This window comes from Enoplosus armatus, chromosome 15 (assembly GCF_043641665.1).
Source record: "Enoplosus armatus isolate fEnoArm2 chromosome 15, fEnoArm2.hap1, whole genome shotgun sequence".
NCBI lineage: Eukaryota > Metazoa > Chordata > Actinopteri > Centrarchiformes > Enoplosidae > Enoplosus > Enoplosus armatus.
Window position 1 is genome coordinate 18,684,902 of NC_092194.1, and position 18,525 is coordinate 18,703,426.

Sequence of the window (18,525 nt, forward strand, 5' to 3'; positions counted from 1 at the left end):
GGAGGAGAGGAGGGAGAGGACCATTCGTTGCTCTGGAGCCTGGTAATTGCAAAGCCGATTCATCAGCGCTACTGTAGCTCAGCTCCTTACAACAGAGACATTTATCGGAGCCAAAGAGAGGAACAACATGACTTCACTGGAAATAGTTATCAGAAAATATTGTGGTACTGCACAGTTTAACAGGTACAACACGGCCCTAATGCGGTAGAGGTACATTTTGCAGAAATCACTCAACGAATCTAGCAACACGACCGTCTACAACATGTTTTTCTTTGAAATTTAGTTTTAAAAGGTTTTTGAAAGATAGTCTTTCTTTACGTACTGTATGACAACATTGTTGTTGCCGTGGCTGGTCATGTAAGCCACATCACTTCTTGTGTATAGATAATATTTTATGAACTGGGTGAATACAAGTTGACAGTAACAAAAAACATAAAAATGTCACAGCTTAAACTGCAAACAGTAGTCACCTGGGTCCAACTGGTCATGGTGGAAATAGGTGGCCATAATATTTTATTCTATACACTTAAAGTACAGGTGAAAGCATTCACTACAGGACTCATATGGACGGTAAGCTGTGATTTATGGAATGCAGGAGGGGTTGTGATGCTTTAAAGTTTGAACAGAAAACCTGACTCTGAAGCAAAAGCATCGTTTGAGACTATAGAAGCTTTCAGAGCGTGTAGTGAAATCAGCTGGACTTCTATTTCATGGCTAACATAACCAGCACTGACAGGGAGTGCACCTGCACACCCCCCACCCCCTGCAAACACAACTTAATGCACAAAGACAACATACAGATAGATGGAAAGACATAACACACAAACACAACCCCATTTTGAGAGCACAAACATACACAGCCAGACACACACATTCACACAGCCTGAGCTCTCATGGGGCTCTGGAGGACCTCTGCTCCCCTCTGACAGCCATCTGTAAGCAATCTAAGCTCTTTACCCATCTCCTTTTCTCCCAGGCCTCTCCCTCTTTCTTTCTGTCTCTCCCTTCTTCTCTCTCTGCCCCCATCACCCACTCATCTGATTGATGAGTGAGCAGTCCATCCCCTCTGCCGCACACTGACTGTCCCATGCAGTTTCAGCACGAATGCAACACAACTCACAACTTCAGAGAGCTGTTGAGTTATAGCTTAGTTGTAACATAACGTCAGCACATGTGATGGTACGTGTGGACCGTTTGGGTGTAGGTGGGGTGCAGCTGCTTAGCAGTCAATCCTTAGTAAACACTGACTTTATCCTTCCTGTTCTGTAGTGACATCTCAGACAACATGTTGCTGATGGGAAAAAAATATTAAAATAAGGAATTTAAATAGACTTGATGTAAATTGATGTTTTTTTGCTTTGCTTTTGCTTTCCATTGCATTTTACACACAACAGTTACTTTGATCAGGGTTCACTGTTGTGAGGCAAATAAGAATGCTAAAAGGATGAAATAGAGGCAATCTTTTTTAGAAGCAAAATTAAATACAGTCTAGACTGGAGTCTGTTTCATTGTTTAACTGAGGAAAATGATGCTGTTGAGATGTGAAGGAAAGGCGATGAGTTTTAATGGAAGAGAAATGTTATTAACTGCAGAGGATGGATCTGCTTTCCACATGGTGATTCAGAGACGAATTTTATTAAACTATATTAGATGTTACAAACATTATTTAAATTGTGTGTGAGACCGTCAAAGTGAGCTTGAGCCTTTTAAGCACTGCCATTGTCTTGTCACGCAACTGCTATGTGTGAGCGCATCTGTATGCTGAACACTAAAACAGACGAGTGAATACATTTTTTTCCTTCCTCTTTCCTGCTCTTGTCTGTCTGTCTGTTCCCAGTAGGTCGTCTGGTGTGAGAAGAGAAGGATCCAGAAGCTGAGACGAGAGCAGAGGGCACAGAGGGAAGGCATCTGTACGCTTGCTGACAGGAAAGAGAAAGATGGAGCAGAAAAATTAAGAAGTTCCTGAGTTTCAAAAAAAAAAAGAGAAAGGAACAGAAAAACAAGAAAACGAAGCGGCGCCAAAATATTTGCACTTTCTCCTCCCTATGTTTGACATTTTATCTGTTTGTACGTGTTTTTTTTTCTCTTGAAGTGACTGAAAAGGTCTAGGTAAGAATGAGAATATATTTGTAAAAAGATGACAGGCTCACCACTGGAAGATGTGTATGTTACCACATTTCCCCTTGTGTTTTAGTCTGCTGTTGTGATTCGTTCTGTCCTCAGATAAACAGGAACAGGCACTAACACACATTTTTTGGCTATTAAATTCAACTTACATTCACCCTGTTACATACAGCAGCACACAGGCCAGTGGTAACTCACTAAAGAGGAGCTTACAGTGAGTCATATTCAGCCCAAATGTCAAAAGGAAGTAGACCAATTTAAACGAATGTGTAATGTTGTATGTGAGCATGCAATATTAAGTGAACGGCATGTATTAGAATTAAACTGTGACAGCACATGAAGTCTAATTTATCAGCACAGAATTAGCTGTATGAATCCCCTTGCACTGTACAGAACTTTATAGATGCATTGACATTTTGGCTTAAGAATCAGATCTTTGTGAACTATGTCCGAGATGTGTTATGTCTGGTTTTCGTTCAGTACATACCAGTGTTGGGGAGGGCTAGCTGTAACTAATTAATTACTTTACTTGTTTACCACACAGTTCCTTGAAGGTGTACTTTTTGTGCAACCCAAAACCATTATGTTGCGTGTAGTTTTCTCATTTATCAGCATGTTGTCGGCACAAGATGCCTCGAGGTTAATTGTTTTTCTACTTTTTTTTATAAGGTTTGTGCTAACAAAAAAATAATAATTATAGTTAAAAAAAAACTTTCAAAAAGCAAATAGTAACAGATTGTGAGAATTGAAAGATGTGTAGCAGTTATCAGTAATAACAAAGGTTATATAAAGTCATGCATGCTCCCCCTCCCCCAACACTGGTACAGTACATACAGTCCTAGCAGTATACTAACACAGCTTAACACTGTAGCACACAGCAGGTAAAACATGTCTACATGCACGTGGCAGTATGAACATATTAAAGCTGCATTAATGAATTTTTGACCACTAGAGGGCAGAGGCGTTCCAAAACTAGACACACATGACCCTGAACTATTATTGCCTCAAAAAGTTGTTACGGCTAATATGTTAGCATTGAGTTGCCTCCTTACAGATGTATCCAACACAGAGCAACATAATCATCCCAAGTCCAATATTTACACTCCGCTTCATGACAGTGAGAGACCAAACTAAACAGTAAATGTGCCATAGAAACAATTGAAAGAGCTGCAGAGCTGGGTGATAATTCTCTGTGGGTTCATCTGTACCAGAGATCCCTTTCACATTTCATTGGATTTAATGTTGATATATAAAAATATTGATTAATGCAGCTTTAAGTTCAATCCATAATGAAGGCCATTGGTTTACACATATCTTCTAAGTTACAATTCTATGTTACAATTCATTTTCTACACAATCAAACGGCGAAAGAGTCTGGTATTTCTCTACTCAGGCTCTACTGGCTACCGTTACAAATTATAACAACATCAACAAATCTCTGACAAAGACCCCCTGGTGGGGATTTTATTTTTCCAAAACAGATTACAGTCCAGAGAATGAGTTTGAAATATACTTAACAGTACCAGGAAAAAGAGGTGGCACAGATGACTAAACCCAACCCGTAAATGTAGTAAGATGTTTACTTGGCTCAGTATCCCGTTAATATCAGCTCATATTCACGTTTATCCCAGTTATTGTAAACAAGATGTGGCATTTACAAATGCCAGTTCTTAAAATAAATATTTGAGTTTCCCCAGTAATATCAGAGTACATTTTTTGTATGTAAACACTTTCAGTGTCTGTCCTCCAACAGTTGATGTCAGTCCTGCTCTGTGAAACACTTACCACCACACAGACTTGGAGCTTTGCCACCTTATGTAAGACAATGCAGTAAGTCTTTTAAAACACCCCCAAGGGTGTCTGATTAATAGGAAAATGACTGAGCAGGGAGGAAAAACACTAGAAAAAGGAGTTGGAATGTGAAAAATGTAATGTCCTCCTCACATTTGTGAACAATTGAGTTTCAAAATTGGAGAATCATGAGTTGCTATTGTGGTCTGAATGCTTTGTGTATTTGTTTTGAGTTGTGCATTTTTTAGCAGCATATTCCCAAGAGTCACTGCAGTGGCTCATGAACGTGAGACAAAAAAGGCTCCTATTGTAAATATGTACAATGACCTTTATTTGTTTGTTTGTTTTACTAAATTTCATTGTGGGGCAAATGGGTGTTCACTTACTTCACTGTCATTCTGGCTTATTGTAAAAGAAATGTATATACATTTCACTGTGTTTACATCATGTCAAACATTACAGTAGCTAATTCACAACATTGAAATGCTTAGATCAGACTGGATGTTATCAGCTCTGAGCGCTGTTTATTTTATCTGTGATGGGGTTATTTGACTATTTCAGCTTGTGTTTTACTATTCCTGTCATCATCACTATACACGGTCAAGAATGTATACAATATCTGGTGCTTAATCCACCATAATCACAAGTCCAGTCAGGTCTGATTTGAACTGGACAGAGAAAAGAAACTTCTCTTTCTTAGACGGCTGTGCAGTCTCTCCTGAGTGCCTGCTGTGTCCAGGTTTGAACACTGGGCTTGTGTGTCTGCTGAAGTGTTTCCAGACGCTGCAGAGCTGCAGATCACATGACAAATCTAAAACAACCTAACAGGCTAGTAATCACTGCTAATCACGATGGGGGACGTATAGTGAAGGAGACTTACAGATGACGGTCAGTCTGACAGGAAGAAGCCCAGACTGTCCTGCTCTGCGCCGACCACTTTTCCACTGCACAGCCCCAACAGGCTTGTCAAGACCATCTCAAAATGTGCTAACAATATTTCTTATTCATGGCTGAAGAAATTAGATCTGTTGGAAAACAAAACACTGAGACCTGTTGTCTTTGGGTGAAACTGGTCGATGTAAATTGTGTGGCTTGAGGTGCAGCTGTTTGGCTAAGCAATGAAAATGAAAATGCTTCTCCACTTTAACATAGGCCTTATTTCCTGAGCTATTTGAACCTGTGTCACAATAGACACATACACGGTTAAACAACAGAAAGGACCAAAAATAAAAACAGTATTTAGAGAGAAACCTACACTGATAAAATACTTGAGTTTATGAAGTGCATCTTGGCACACAGCAGAAGCTTACACCTGGGTTGTATCACTTTTCTGGGTAGTTTGTGCTTTTTCCCACCTGAACTGTGACATAAATTTAAAGTGGCCATAATGAGAAAAGGGTCTGTAGATGCAGTACATTCAGAACAACTGAGAAACAAACATACCAGTTATTTTTTTAACACCTCACGATAGTGTGACACAATAAAGGGTTGATTTTGGCTATCAGAGCACCAAAACCCTCACGTAAAGCCATCATTTATCTCTTGCAGAGGTATTGAAAAGACTGAAGGTGCATACACTATAGGGCTACTGTGCACTATTTCAAACATCTAACTGTTTTGACTCAAGTTGGCATTATACATCTATGCACAAGTATTTTCAAAAGCTTGTTAATTATGAAATAGGAACAATGTCCAGATGGATTTTTCTTTTCCAGAACTACAATGTTTTTCTTCTCTTCCCACTTGTCTTAACCCACCATAGTTGCACTTGTACATGTGGCACCATCACGCCAGAAAACAACAAAAGAAACAAAAATTTAGCGCTGATCCTGAAACTGTTTTATACCACATCTATTCAAACTATGCTCAGTTTGGACTTACTCTTGTGAAATGGAAAAACATTTAGAGGTGTAACACAAGACAAGCTCTCTGTGGGGAGAAGGTGTTCAATACTGACCCCTACTGGTAAAGACGGTTCACTGCAGTCTGCAAGTTCACACATTGAACCCTGTTACATACGAGGAGCTTACACATAATACACATTGTCGACCAAGCCAATCGAATTTCATGAACAGACAATAAATAATTTTAAAGAAGGACTATCTCTTGCAATTTTCTTTTCAACTTTACTGGGGACTCATACTCGTCTACTGAAGTGTAATTAGTTTAAAGCTTGTATATCATGGAAACTGACATAAAATTGGCGAATGTCATTATTTGAACATTACAAATGACTAAAGATGGACTCTCTGGAGCTGCAAATAATCAAGGTTAATTGTCTCCTTGTTTGAATGTTGAAACAAAGATACACTCTGTTTGGCCGGGTGATCTGTGTGTGGTGTGAGATACTCCGATTTAGTGATGATACTTCAAAGGTGCGGATGTTGTCAGGGCATGATGAGAGGTGGAGGGCTTCGGGGTGAGGTCGCTGGTGATGGGGGTGGTTTGGAAATGGGGGAGGCAGGGAGGGGAAAGAGGGTTGTATCACAGATGAAATCGGAGCTAAGAGGCAGCTGCAGTACATCTGTCTTGTACTGACACATGTGGCATTTGACTTCCAGTGTGAAGTTCAAAAGAGTTTTATAATGACGCAGCTGCTTAGGGATGTATGTGCATGTGTGTGTGTTTTAGAGAGAGAGTGTGTGTGTGTGTGTGTGTGTGTGTGTGTGTTTTCTCCTTTGTTGGAGGTGGGGAGGAGGGTAGGCGGGTTGCCAAAGAGGTTTCATAGGTGAGAACTGGAATTTTGGGTTTTGAAAGTGACGTGTGGGCAGTACAGGTGCTGCCTGTTTGTTTCAGGAAGTTTATAATTTGTGTTTTCTAACATTTTGCACTACTCATCTACCCAATGTGCAGATAATTTGGTGGTTATATTAACAGAATGACTAAGTAATATTCTAATTCAGCATGTCTGGATATAGAAGATCCAGTCTCTCATTCACTTAAAATCTTACTTAACAACATGGAGAAATATGGGCTATCTGTACATGTAGGAGTTGTTCTGTTGGAGCCCAACACAATGGCCTATTACTTTACATTTTCCACATGTTCTGCTAGTGATGAGTAATTTTGTGTAGTTTTTTTTGTCCCTTGTGTGCATTGAAACACTTAGAAACAGATCAAACACCATTACAGGTAATTAGAGAGGACCATTAGCTTGTGCGATAGCTAAACATTAGCGGTGGGGGGATGATGGTGCACACTGCTCACCATTTGTGCCTGATGCCCTCTGCGCCTGCAGCAGCACCTGCCCAGCAGTCTGAGCGCAGGGTCAGGGGGTTGCCTGCCAGGAGGCCAGGGCTCAGAGGTCATGTTCCAGACAGGCATATCCACACCCTGATTGAGAACTCAGCTGCAGGAACAGAGCTTGCAGGTGGACGATGCATTTTATCCCCTAATGCTAACTATTCTTTCCCTCTTTTTTGTGCTTGTACTTGCTCTGGAGGACTACAGATATGTGTTAAATATAGTCCTGTGACATCAGGGTGGTTTTGCAAAAAAAGAATGAAAGTAAGCAGGGGGCAAGTACATTCAGTGATAAATCCCAGTTTGCTTTCAGTGAATTCAGAGAACTTCAGTTCTACAAAATGGAAAAAAACAGAGACTGTATTTCTCATTTACTTTGGACAACTTGGACAAATTCTACTTTCTTGTAGGTGATTTAAAAGCACAGTATGGTATGTTATCAAAGGTCTGAAAATAACTCACAAAAAAGTACACAGAGTACAAAATATGAAATCTAATTATGACTATCAGAAGTTTGGAAAGTAGCGACACATCATTTACAAAGTTAAGAAATAAAGATTTGAAATGTGAAACTAACAATGTGTTTGAGTGTACAGTTTTCATGGGAGGTCTTTTGTTTTCTGTCTTCAACACAATTCAAGTATTTCACATATGAGTCAGTGCAGCACAGGTTTTTCTGTGGATTGGAATTATCTGCTTTTCATCACCTCCAGGCCTCAGGGGCCACTTAATATTTATTTGTACATATTTTACTTAAGTTTTATGAAAAAGATTATTTTCATGCACAAATGATGTGGTTTGCGGAGAGGCTGGAGAACGTTTCTTCACCCGACATTATGATTAAGTTCATCTTTCGTCTTCATACTGTTATTTATTTGGCTCGTGCGACTCGGCAGCGAAAAGCAGTTACTGCCCATTTGGATTTGTTCAAGAGGAAAGTGTGTGTGTTTGTGTGCATCAACATCATGATTTCATTTTGCAGAGTCACTTATAACCTGTATTTTACTAGTGGAAATGCCTCTTGTGCACACATATAGCCTGTACATAGAGATGTGTTTACGCAGACCAACGTGCAAACATGCACACAAACAAAAACACACGCTTGTGTAACAGTCATTCAGTAAGACTGGATTAGATTAAACTGCAGTGAGGGAATGAACGAAGAAACACAGGACATGCCAGTAAGGTAACTAAGGCAATGAGATTTACATGTAAGTAAGACTTTAAGTACTGTATTACTTCATAAATGGGACTACATATTATCCACAAACAATTTATGGATACACTATTGGAACAAACATTCATTACAATATAGCGACCAAATAAACACAAAAACACCCACAGTCCCACACACAAATCTGCATGCAAACACATTCAAGCGAAAACTTAAAACACAGATAATCACCCTCACTACAATGAACATGAATGACCAAATTATACAAACAATTGAAAAACACCACATCAGGCCAAGATGGTTTTAGCCCTTAATGCTCCATGCATTTATTTGCCCCCCCCCCCTCCCCATGTGATCTTTGCTCATTTTATCTCTTTGATCAGGATCAGTCTGGTTTTGGGATTACTCTAATATGTGCATGTTGCTTCTGTCATAGCTCCAGGATGGACGGACAGATGATGGAAACTGATGCGTCCAGAGCTTCAGGCTGACAGATAGCAGGGAGCATTTTAGGCCAATATTAGGGTTGTTGGTGCAGGAGGAGGAGGAGGAGGAGGAAGAGGAGGAGGAGAGGGGAAGTGTATGCACACACATATACTTCATCCTGGCACTGTCTGTTAAATCCTTGAGGCACTAAATTGTCACAGCATTGTGTGATGGGTGTTGCCTTTTAAGACTATCCTTGTAAGCACAACACAGTATCTCTGCAGTGAAGTACACTGCTGTTGACATTTATCTCTGTTGTTACGATTTCATTTCTCTAAAAACTAGATTCATTACATTATACAGCTAGTTAAATCTTCAAGTAATTCAATTCAGGAGTGAAACTGGATGAAGCTGTCAATGGTGTTTAATTATGCATAAGCAGAACTGCTCTTGGGGAAACACTACAAAAGAATAGTGGGAGGAACCTAGTCATTAACGCTAATGTAATAACAAAGTTGATTATTTAACTATTACAGTGTAACAAAGTGGCTTTACTTTTTTCCATCTTCCACTGTTTTTGAGTGAAAGTTATGATGATATTTATCATTTTCATATTTCATTGTCAGTTGTAGGGTTTCCTACTCTTGTATATGTTTGGAAAAGTCTTCATTAATAAAATAATGTCAGCATTAGTTGGATAAGTTAATAGTTACTTCTTAGTTCCTAGAAAGACATTTGGGGACGCAAGTTCATGAAACAGTCTTGAATTTTCCATTTCAGTGACCATTACAGCACACACACACACACACACACACACACACACACACACACACACACACACACACACACACACACACACACACACACACACAGCACGTGGCTGTGTTATTGCCACAATGCCAACTCCAAATGGAAACAAGTGGCCTTTTAGCCCTGACCTGGGACCAGTTGTATTTTTTCCAGCAGAGTTAATTTCAAGTTTTGGATGCAGCAGATAAACTGATCCTCAGTCAGTTGAAGCTCAGGATGTCAATCAGCTGGTCCATGAGAACCAGAGGTGGCCCGCGGTTGCCATTCTGTCAGGCCTGCCCCAAATTCACCAGCTGGGTGTGACTTCATCACTGGACTCACTGGTCCAATATATGTGTGTGTGTGTGTGTGTGTGTGTGTGTGTGTGTGTACAGTTTCCAGCGGTGGTGGCGTGTTCACTCAGGAATATTTACAGTCATATCTGAAACTCAGGGATGAAGACGGGATCAACGTACAACACTCAGGACCAGTGGTGAGAACTGAAAAAGTACATATAGACGTTGATACAGATGCAGATATGCAGTCTTTTCTATATGCTGCATAGTCTATAAACTGTCGGTATAGGTGTTACTATACATTACCATCATGGTTTTACTAAAGCTGTTGTTGTTGAGGGATTGTGCTTAAGTCTTTTTGACTTTAGATTTTTCAAATGGAGAAGTTAAAGAATAAACCTGTCGTGATGTCCACTTTCAAATGGACTGACTAGTTGCAAAGGGAGCAAAACCTCCAGACATCCTGGCTACCCACAAAGTTTACTCACATTGTTAATCTTACCTTGATATTGTGACGACCACTCCTGATCTACTCTGGAAACTGACTGGACTTCTTTCTTTGTCGAAAGTTTTTTCGTTTATATTTTGGACAAGACAAGCTGTCTGCTTTACTCCACAGCACAGGTAAGTTGACATAAAAAGAAACAAAAAACTCTACGCTGTAAGTGTATAATCTTAGTGACTTTTTATATAATTATAATGAACCCCAAGTTAAAAAAAACCTTATCTGTCAACAAGTAAAAGTCTATAAAATATTTACTATAATGTGTGTGTGAAATTAGTCTCCTTGCTATAGCATCACATGGTACAATGTCATCACACATAAATGACACTATACATCCTGGTGCTTTCTAACTTTGGCATAATTTGGGTTTTTCACAGCAGAGCAAGTCAGAAGAAGATAAATGCACCAGTATCTTGAGGGAGTGATACCCTGTCTCACCCAAACAAATGGCATCCAAGGAGGTTTGTTTGTTTTAGCTCTTTTTCTACGAATGAACACAGTCTGACAGAAGGTGCACTGACACTCACATGTGCTAATTAAAATTCTGTACATCTTGCCAGTGTGTGAAAATACTGTGGTTCCTGCCATCCTTGACCTTTACAAATAGCAAATAGTCATAGGATTGCTTGTTTGGGGAACCATGAGTGAGGTTAGTCCCTGAGCTCAGATCATACTTTTTTAAAGTCTGTACTGCACAGCATGTCTGTGTGCTGAGATAATCTAAATTTAAATTAATTCTCAAATAATTGTAATAAAACAAAATAAGAGAACAGTAACTACAGTTTATTTTACTTTACTTTGTTTTTGTTGTGAAAATACAGATTAGGAAAAAGTGACAATCTCAGGGCATCTCGTTTGGAAAACATGTTGCTTATTTAAAATGATAAAATGAGTCTTGAATGTGTTTGATATGAGTAAGAATTACATGGAGCATTTTAATGTTACTTGGAAAAGGTTAACCAGTGCCTATTTAAGTTAACATGTCACCAACCCCAACACAGAGCCATCTGACAGCCACACTCCTGACCTCCATCCTGGCAGCGGTGCTTGGCTCCCTGCAGATTGGCTACCATACCGGCAACGTCAACGCTCCAGCCAAGGTGAGCCGGAAAGACAGGAGCTGAGGGGGGAGATGTTACACTATGTTGGTTGATAATGATACCAATAGTTTGGTTTTCCAGTTCCTCATATCATCTTCAGTGTCTGAGAATATCTTTCTCAACAAAGAAATACAAATCCCTTCGTTTGAAATAATGTTAAAAAATGCAAATGCATTTTACAAGCATTTACAGAAAGGCCACAAAGTGTCCAAGCGGTCTCATAGAGAAATAGTCTTTCAGCGAAAATAAAGTTTACAACTGCAACAAAAAAAACATCATCAAATAGACAGCAAACAATCTCGTCCTGGCCAAATATCAACCCAAAATATCATGCACAAGGAGATGCTAAAAACCCGCCTCACAGTCTCAATAAAACTGTGAGTAAACTCCGGCTCAGCTCCAGGCCTGGCTCTGCTGGGTTGGCAGGGTTTCGCTTTTTCACAGGTACGCTGCACTAAACGTTCGCAAGTGAGGCAGATCTTCTACATTTAACCTTAAAGAAACCCACATTCTTATTGTCTACATTCCTCACAATACTTGACCCATATATATTTTGTCTGGTTAGTACAATATTGACAGTAAAGGTGACTTAGATTGTTGAATTTCTACTGTGTCCTGATGTTGGTCTTCTTTTGGTTTCACCATTTAGATCATCGAAGAGTTTTTCAACCACACCTGGAGAGCCAGGCACAACCAGTCGATGCCAGATCACAGCCTGACTCTACTGTGGTCAGTCTCTGTCAGCATTAAAGACTTTGGAGCCCTGTTGGGCTCACTGGGAGTCAAATACCTGGCAGATTCTTATGGAAGGTAAAAAAAAAAAAAAAGAAGGCCTGTCTTTCTTATCATTTCCAGCATATGTTAAATAATTTTTGGTCTCATTTCTCTCGTCTTCGTCCCCTCCAGACGCAACTCCATCCTCATAGTGAACTGTCTCTCTGTGGTGGGAGCGTGTCTGATGTCCGCGTCCAAAGCCAGCAAGTCATTTGAGGTCCTCATCCTGGGGCGGCTGGTGTTTGGTCTCTTCTGCGGCCTGGTGATGAGTCTTAATCCACTCTACATCCAGGAAGTGTCCCCCACAAACCTGAGAGGGGCCTTCGCTACACTCAACCAGGTGTCCTTCGCCACAGGCATCCTGGTTGGAATGGTGAGGACTCTGCTGGAAATCCTCAGCTTTGAGCTCTGTCTACTAGGGTATGGTACAGCTGTTTGTAGGGATCCTGTCATTTCTTCCATAATGTATTACATTCAACTAAACATAATTGTAAGTATGACAACAAAAGAAGACAGGGACCAAAAAAGATCCCAGAGGTTTATTTAACAAAGATGTACAGTTACCAGGGCTGTCATCTCTCTCTCTGCCTTGTGTTGCCTGTTCCTCCCATTTTGTGTTTTTGGGAGTTTAGTCAGGCATACTTGAGGGTCTACATTTGATGGTGTTGGCATAGTCCTCTTGACTCTTTCCCTGTCATCTAACTTGCTGCAGGGCAGGAAGTTCCAGTATTTTACCAACAACTACACAATTCTTCCCATATAGTGGACATGTAAACATCTGGATACTAAGTAGTAAAACTGTCAAACAGGGTTCCTGTATTTGTCTGCTGCAGGTGGCTGGTCTGGAGACGGTGTTGGGTACAGAGCATTACTGGGCCATGATGCTGTCCCTGTCTCTCATCCCGGCCCTGACACAGTACCTGGTCCTGCCTTTCTGCCCTGAGAGCCCTCGCTACCTGCTCATCAACCAGGGAGAGGAGAGCAAGGCAGAGGCTGGTGGGTCCTACTGACTGTGTGTGTTTGAATAAACCGTTCACATGACTGGACAGATTAATGACAAAATGGAAATAATGTGGAGTTAAATCATAGAGATGTCCAACAGGGTCATAATCCTGCAGTTTGAGATTCTTCTATTATCAGAGATGAGCTGAAGATCAGCTTTTAGATTCATGGCTGACTTCCAGGAATCAAAACATGGAAATGCTTTTAATGCACTCTAATATCTCAGCTTTGTGGCTCCATAAAAGACGATGTTGCTTTAACCCTGCAGCCCTGCTGAGGCTGAGAGGCAGCGCAGACAAGGTGTTTCCTGAGCTGGAAGAGATGAAGGAAGAGGCCGCCCACACTCAGGCTGGTGTCACTATCCACGAGTTCTTCAAGAAACGACGTTACAAGCAGCCAATCATTATCGTCCTCATCATCAACTTGGGCAGCCAGCTGTCCGGATTCAATGCGGTCAGTCTTATGAAATGCAGTTTGTCTGTGAAAAGTTTTCTGGCAAAACTCATAAGACGAAGATGCAATGGGTAAAACAAAGATTTTCTCTCTGATGAATATTTCACTTGGAGCGCTGTGGTATTTATTCAATAAGTTATTCAGGCTCAGCACTCCTCTCTGGCTCCTATTCTGGGGCACTGTGTCAGGACAATACCCCTGTTCAGAGATCCAGAAAGATGTCCCAGTAACCCACTTGGTTAAAAGTCCCTGCTCTTTTCTTCCAGATCATCAATTATTCCACCAGAATGTTCCAGGCCAAGTTTGACCAGGCCAAATACCTGACTCTGGGCGTGGGGGCTGTCAATGTGACCTTCACTTTGGTGGCAGTGAGTACAAAATCTAGTGGTAACCTTTACAATTCAGCTCTCTACTTTCCTTATATGTAGCTGTATTAAAGAGTAACAATATTATCATATTATTAATATATCTACTACTGAAAAAACAAGTTGTGTCATATTTTGTAGATTTTGCCACAAATTGCACCAAAATCTTGGATTAAAGATAGACATGGTTGAACAGCTTGAGCCACATCACGATAATGTTGCATTTTTGTTTCAAGGGGGAAAAAATGTGAGCAGAGTCACCACTGTGTTGTTTTTTTCCTTTTAAGTTCTTCCTGATGGAAAGGGCAGGAAGGAGGAGATTGCTTCTGACAGGATTCATCTCCATAGCAGTGTGCAACTTACTCATGACCATAGTCGACTCTGTCCTGGTAAGATCATCTTAGCATGATTGATATGTTAATTTGCTTAGATTTACCCCAAAACTCACGATGACTGACCTACACCCATCCTTAAAAGAGAAACTTGTCTATCCACCATGCAGCACCTGGTCCCGGAGCTGCGGAGCCTGCAGGTCCTGCTAGTTTTCTGCCTGATTTCAGCGTACGAGCTGGGCCCTGGTCCCATCTCCTGGTTCATCGCTGCTGAGCTGTTCGACCAGCCGGGCAGACCCATCGCCATGGCCTTCACCAGTATGCTAAACTGGGGAGGGAAGTTTGTCCTGGCGCTCCTCTTTCCTCCATTACTGGTGGGTTTATACTGTTGGCCTACAGGCTGTAGGAGTTTAAACTTCAGGGGAAACTGTAGAGGTGGATTTCTTGTTTGCTTTTGCATGTTCCCTTGCACCTTTGAGACATGGCTGTTAAATACAGGCTATAAATCTGTTCAATCTGTTACATACAAACGGGTACTGTATAATGTAAAACAGACATAAATCTTTTAATGTTATATATGTATAAATCTATTGCTAAATCCTTTAAAATCAAGTTGAAATAACAGTAATTAAATTAACAGTTAGCCAGGGGAACATCTGTTTGCTATAGTTCTGCAGAGATGTCAGCCAACCTGAAACTAAAACCAAGGAACCAAACCTAACAACCGTTTTGTTTCTCTTTTCTTGTGTAAATGTGTTTTAATGCCTTTTAGGTTTTCCTACTTTCCCTCTTCTTCTTTTTGTGAATGTTGTTCTTCTTTATGTGAGTGTGTTGTTCACATGTAATTATGTTTCTTTCTTTCTCCAAAAGAAAGTTGTACAATTTCCCCTCTTATTCTGAAAAGGTTTTGATCTCAAGAGACCCTTTTTGGTTAAATATAGATCAAGTAATAACACCCGTCTGTCTCTCCCACACACAGAAAATCTGCGGTGCGTACGTCTACCTCCTCTTCATGACTGTAGCTTTGGTCGCCTTCACCTTCACCTGGATTCGACTCCCAGAGACAAAAGGTCGGACATTTGATGACATTGCAGAGGAGTTCAGAGGAGCTGAGGGCATTCCTTTGCACAATAAGACTGGATTCAACACTTTCCCCTGATCGACCTTTCAACCCTGACTGGATCTGGTCATGGTCATACTGTTAAAAGGCTCAGTTCAACCGAAATCCCTGCATGTTTTAACAGATATTAGTCTGGACTGTACCCAAACAGTTTTGGTTTGGTTTTCTTAAGTTTTGAACTTTGAACTTTGAGTTTGTGCTGCTCACAGAATTGAAAAACTGACCCAGCAATTGTTATTTTAATAAACAATGTCCTGGTTACTCAGAATAATCCACAAATCTCAATGGCAGCAGTTTTCATTAAGAAGGATCTTCCTAAAGCAAAGAAACCTGGGAGTTATCTTCAGTAACCACAATATTATTTCTGGAAAGACATTTTCAAAACTCAAGAGCACCAAAAATGAATTTCCTTTCAATAATTTGGGTGAATTGACCCTTTAACCTTCCTAATGTTCCTGCCAAAGGACAAACTGTTGTTAATTTGGCTTTCCAGCAACATTGGTCTGATTATGAGAATTGAAAGTGTAAACTGATTGATATTTATACTGTATATTTTGAGGCATTTTGTAACCATTGTATTGCTATTTTGTAAAGATGGAGCCGTTTGAGGGGCAGACAGAGGATGCTTACAAACTAAAAAAGTGTCTGTGTCACTGAATTTTCTGAATTTTCTTCACATAGGTTACAGGGACTAAAATCTGATTTGTTTTGTCTAAATCAACCAGGTTTTCAGAGGTTTATTTGACAGCTGAACTCAGTCATTGAAAACTTCCATGAAATTCTGACTGTGCTCATTTGTTTCATTGGGTTCAGCTGAAAAAGGATTATGGAGATATTCCAGAAACACTAGTTTGTGTCACCACCACTTGATGTCATTGTTATTTGTGTAAATAAACATACTGTTAAGTCGTGTGAGTCAAAATAGTCAGTGAAAATGAATTATCTTAGATGACATGGACGTGGTTAAGTTTATCAGATTGACCAATTAAAATGACTTTTTTTAAAAGAGACATTATTATTGTAATCATTTTGTGGGTTTATTATTATCAGATTATCAGATTTCAGAAGTTAAATGCCATAGTGTATCTATGCTTGATTACATTAAACTAAATTATACAGTAGCCGTGCATTTCTATACATCTGTTCAATGGCAGCAGATGCCAACAGCTGTTCCTGATCCCCCCTCGGACCAGTCCCACCAACCAACAAGCACTCTTGAATTTCGGATTCCTGCTGCACAGACGCAGCAGCCACCCAGTTCATTATTGGTCTGTGAAATCTCACATATCTCTGAACTGTGTACACTTGTAAGATGTCTGTGAAAACCAACCACAGCTGTCTGAATAAATATTTCATCCAATATGATCTACTGTGACTTGCAGGAACCACAGAAGGAAGAGCAGCCAGGAGATCAGAGGACAAGTTTGGGTTTTAAAACACCAGGGGGCAGAATCAAATTTAAATGTAAAATTACTGCACTGGTTCATTCAAATTCAGCTTCTAATAACTCATGACACACAGGCTGTACTCAGTTAGCTTCTTAAGGATGTGTTTATTGATGGTCTGTTTTAGAATTGAACAAAATATTTCTAACAATTGACAGTGAGGAAGTTTAAGGGAGAGGGGGGTTAAAAACAGTAGAACAAGATTTAAATCTGTCTAAATTCCCAGATTTCTGTGACTCTATGCAAAGGTATGAAAACAGTGCCATCTACTGGGCCAAACTGTATAGATGTTAATTACAGCACAGTTCTGTATTACAGTATCCCTTTAGAAATGGAGAAAAATGAAAGAATAAAAAAGAAAGAGCCTAATAACAAATCTAGCAACCTCTTGGGCTGCATTACTTTCACTTGAGTCACTAAAACAGCTCTGAATCTGCACCCATACTTGGTCCTTCTGGGTTGCTTTAGCAGCTACATTTAGTAGACTGGGCAGCAGTCAGACTGAAAGAGGAAAGTGGTTTCAGAGTGCAGTATGTAGATGCTGTATCGCAGTTTTGAAAAGCTCAGTGAGTTAAAGTCCAGTGTGAGAGAAGACAGCAAATTTATGACAGTGAATGTGAACAGGATGTCGCTGTGAAAATGAGGGTCTTCTTACTGGCAGTACGTCTCATTGTTACCTTTTTACATTTTTATCTAAACATGTGTAACTTTCTTTTTAAAGCTGTCTATTCGGGAACAAACCGCACATTGATCATAACATGGAAATGACTGAAGAGAATCTTTCCTACTCTGCAACAAAACTAATGAAATTCACCAAAATTGCTGTCCACCATTTTTGGAAGATGTAAAAGCCACAAACGTGTCTGTGCTACACTAACCATTTTCAGTCGAATGGGAAAAAACATGTCTAAAGTTTGTGAATGCTAGGCACACGGTAGCTGGAATTTTTTAATTGACTTTAGTTTATCTTTTCACTCATCTAATCTTCGTCAGGTTCCAATGATGAGAACTAAAGTTACATCAAATGGTTATAAAAATTAAGGTTATAATCCTCACAAGTATCTTCTTCTTATAATTTGTTTCAGGTTTAAGTATTCGTAAACAAATGATCTTGTCAAGAATTTCAAAATCACATTTGATCAGATGTTAGAATATGTTATGTTGTGTTAGAATATTAACAAGCAAACGTTCAAAACACTGTAAATATTCTGCTGCATGCAAGTTAAAATGTTCACTTCTGGTAATGTTAATTGTTTTTCACACAGGTCTAATTGATGGGAGTTTAGAATATTTCACACTTTTTAGTACTGCCAGTACAGAAAGATCATTCATCTTCTGTTCATCACAAAATATGTCAATGTTACTGATAGGAATTGTAATTAATGAAGATTGACTGTAGGGGGACCCCCGACACCACTTTACATCATACAATCCAGTGACACTCCCAACTGCAGCTCTTTATATCTGTGTATCTATAAGAGACTCTGGTAGTTTCTGTCTGACAGAAGGACATGGATATTATCATCATTAAACAAGGCCTCCTCAGATTGTCTGTCTTTTTGCTGTGGACTACAGGTAATTTAGAT

The 18,525-nt window shown here is 39.9% G+C and overlaps 2 protein-coding genes across 2 annotated transcripts in view; both read left to right on the top strand.

Moving 5' to 3' along the window:
- The window catches only part of smoc1 (SPARC related modular calcium binding 1), a 43,301-nt gene extending 41,424 nt beyond the window's left edge, over nt 1-1,877 (top strand). Inside the window, exon 15 of the mRNA XM_070920559.1 lies at nt 1,838-1,877. Within this exon, the coding sequence (XP_070776660.1) occupies nt 1,838-1,877 (40 nt within the window). The remainder of the gene's footprint in view (nt 1-1,837) is intronic.
- An 8,917-nt stretch (nt 1,878-10,794) lies between these two features.
- Nucleotides 10,795-15,533, top strand: LOC139297946 (solute carrier family 2, facilitated glucose transporter member 1). Its single transcript, XM_070920759.1, has 10 exons — nt 10,795-10,809; nt 11,350-11,448; nt 12,098-12,258; nt 12,355-12,595; nt 13,056-13,218; nt 13,493-13,677; nt 13,944-14,045; nt 14,330-14,431; nt 14,545-14,748; nt 15,354-15,533. The coding sequence occupies exons 1-10, from the start codon at nt 10,795-10,797 to the stop codon at nt 15,531-15,533; spliced, it is 1,452 nt and encodes a 483-aa protein (XP_070776860.1).
- Nucleotides 15,534-18,525: the final 2,992 nt, after the last annotated feature.